The sequence below is a fragment of the Anarrhichthys ocellatus genome, unplaced genomic scaffold, assembly GCF_004355925.1.
Source record: "Anarrhichthys ocellatus isolate YVR2014 unplaced genomic scaffold, GSC_Weel_1.0 scaffold42, whole genome shotgun sequence".
Taxonomy (NCBI): Eukaryota; Metazoa; Chordata; class Actinopteri; order Perciformes; family Anarhichadidae; genus Anarrhichthys; species Anarrhichthys ocellatus.
Genome location: NW_022280072.1, coordinates 3,430,151 through 3,432,956, shown reverse-complemented (window position 1 = coordinate 3,432,956; position 2,806 = coordinate 3,430,151). Strand labels below are relative to the sequence as shown.

Here is a 2,806-nt window from a genome sequence, read left to right as displayed (position 1 = left end):
TAATAAACCTGATCCCACTTAATCCCTGAAAGACGACACCTCTTGTATCGTCCCTGTCTGCTCGGAGACTTTCAGAACGCGAGGAAGTGATGAAACATCTCTGCTAGGTTTTTTTTTAGTTCTCCAAAAGAAGCTGGAATGCACAGAAAAGGGAAATGTTTCTTTGGCAGCGCCGACGTGGAGCCTCCCTGAAAGCAATTCAGACACTGAATTAAAGGGCGGATCTGAAACGGCTCTCTCTATTACTGTGATTAACAGATTCTCTTTGGTCCTTTTCCAGTCACGTCCCGGTTGTTTTAAATCGTCTCTTTCGTTGCTTTATCAAACAATAGCAGCAGGGACTGGATGCTGTCTTCACCTTCAGGCAGGAGGTTAAAGTTGAACTCGACCCCCAAACCACATGTATTTAGTAGTGCTGTTGATTGATTCAGGTCCTAATCTTGAAATACTGTATCTGTGCAAAGTATTGAATTCTGAAGTGTTATTAATGTGCATGGTGACTGTACTCTATTGGTTGGAACTGGCTACTACAATTTAATTTGACTATCAGTTAATCAGGAGGCAGGTGAAGCCAATGCGTCATGTGTTAAAGCTGCATTCTCTCTAGTGTCCACCAGGGGGCGACTCCTCTGGTTGTATAGAAGTCTATGAGAAAATGACTCTACTTCTCTCTTGATTTATTACCTCAGTAAACATTGTAAACATGAGTTTATGGTCTCAATCTCTAGTTTCAAGTCTTCTTCAATACAGCATGATGTTCATTTAGTACATTATGGTCCATTTAGAGTCACACAGACCATAAAGCAGGGGATGCTTTAGGGCGGGGCTACACGGTGATTGACAGGTCTCTACCAGAGATGTATAGGGCGTCTACGTCCTAATATGGTCACTTCCGTTTATCGGATGCAAAAAAAACCAACATAGCGACGGCTGTAATTCAAGATGGCTTCAAAACATCAGTCCACAAACCAATGGGTGACGTCACGATGACAACGTCTACTTCTTATATAAAGTCTGAGTCAAACAGGAAGTTAGCAGCAAGTTAGGTTCCCTCTACAAATCCGTTTTTTAAGTTTTAAAAATGTCCTTCAGTCAGCAGTACCTTCTCAAAGCGCCTACTCTTATTAACATCTTTTACCAATTGAAGCACCATTGTGATGAACATGTGGACCCCCCCCGTCCATCACATTGTTCACCCTCGTTGGCACAGGTTGCCCTCTCAGGAGTGGAGGGTGTGTATTACCTTGCAGTCCATCCGGCACAGTCGGCCCTCCTGAACGATGAGGTCACCGGGCGCCTGCAGGAAGTGGGGCCGGAAGTGGCGCTCTTGGATGTTATCGTTCTCGTCACCGCTGTCTCTAGACCTGGACCTGGGCCTGATGGAGACGGGGAGACGCACCGCATTTAGGATTTAAAATCAACAAGTAAAAAGTAGGGGTGGGGGAAAAAATCGATACAGCATAGTATCGCGATATTTTGCGTGGCGATATTGTATCGATACATGGACGCCAAGTATCGATCTTTTATTATATAAACTATTAAAAAATAGTTTGTTTTTTTTTTAGAAAAATCAAATCCATTACTTTTTCAGTCCACTAGATGGTGCTGAGTTGTTTTCTGGTGAGGTCAGCAAAGGTCCCGGGTCAGCGTGATTGGTAGGAAGTTGGTCAAAACAAAGATAGAGACATCTGGCCTCACAACGGGTTAAATCTGCCAACAGTAGCCAGGCTCATGGGGAGAGTGCAGCGCATAACTGTCTCTCTGCCCTCGACGTCCACGCATCACAAGTTATACTGAGTTATATAACTCTTATATCCTACTTATATAAGTTATAGTTCATATACTGAGTCCACACGTTTGCATTTAGTTAAGTTGGACTATGTAGTAATACAAACAGTTCAGTTTGTCAGGTTCATGCAACATTTATGACATTGTTGGTCAGTCTGTCTGCTTGACAATCCTATTCTGCTACAATAAAAATGATTGAAGTGAGATGAACAGACTGAAAACTTTATCGTATTAGATAAAACATGTTGACACAGTTTTCCTTTGGGGACATCATTTGAAGTTGAAAAAAGTAACAAATCGCAATATCGTGATAATATCGCAGTATCGCGATAATATCGTATCGCGGGATCTCTGGTGATTCCCACCCCTAGTAAAAAGACACATTCTGTAAGAGAGTATCACCAAACACCAGCTTTTAGAAGTGTTTCATTTGAGCCTTTTGGTTTTTCTGGTGAGTGTAAAACTCCCTTTCAGAGCATGAATACTTTTTAGGAGACACTACAGGCAAAAACATCGTTCTTCATGTGCTGGTCAATGTAGAGATTTTGGTCTATTTTTCTTCCATGATTCATGCGTACTTGTACATTATATATTTCCCCTTTCATAGACATAACACGATGTATTATAGGACCCTATTATAGGATCATTTTATTTTGGATGAATGCTCCACTGTCTAAATATATACGAGAGCGATGAAACACAGGTGTTCCACACTGTGATCCAGCTCACAGCAAACGTTTGTGCAAATAGCAGCTTCTTGGAAAAAAACACGCATTAAATGTGTGAACAGAAGTCGTGCAGATGGCGACCAGCCTGCTGCACATGTGTCAGCCTGCACGCCGGCAGCTCTGAATGAGTGTTTATCTGTCCGTCCTGAAGCCTCACCTGCGCATGTGTCCGGGGGCGGAGCGGGGGCTCCGGCCTCGCTGGTTCACGGCCTGGACCATCATCCTGCCGGTGCAGCTGACCCTGCCCTGTGAGAGAGAGAGAGAGAGAGAGAGAGAGAGAGAGAGAGAGA

The 2,806-nt window shown here is 43.4% G+C and overlaps 1 protein-coding gene across 4 annotated transcripts in view; it reads right to left on the bottom strand.

Annotated features, from left to right (window-relative positions):
• The window catches only part of palld (palladin, cytoskeletal associated protein), a 49,356-nt gene that overhangs the window by 3,680 nt on the left and 42,870 nt on the right, over positions 1–2,806 (bottom strand). For all 4 annotated transcript variants that reach the window (XM_031868262.1, XM_031868261.1, XM_031868260.1 and 1 more), the window contains 2 exons: positions 2,674–2,762; positions 1,244–1,376 (listed from right to left, as the gene is read on the bottom strand). In XM_031868262.1, the coding sequence (XP_031724122.1) occupies positions 1,244–1,376; positions 2,674–2,762 (222 nt within the window). The remainder of the gene's footprint in view (positions 1–1,243; positions 1,377–2,673; positions 2,763–2,806) is intronic.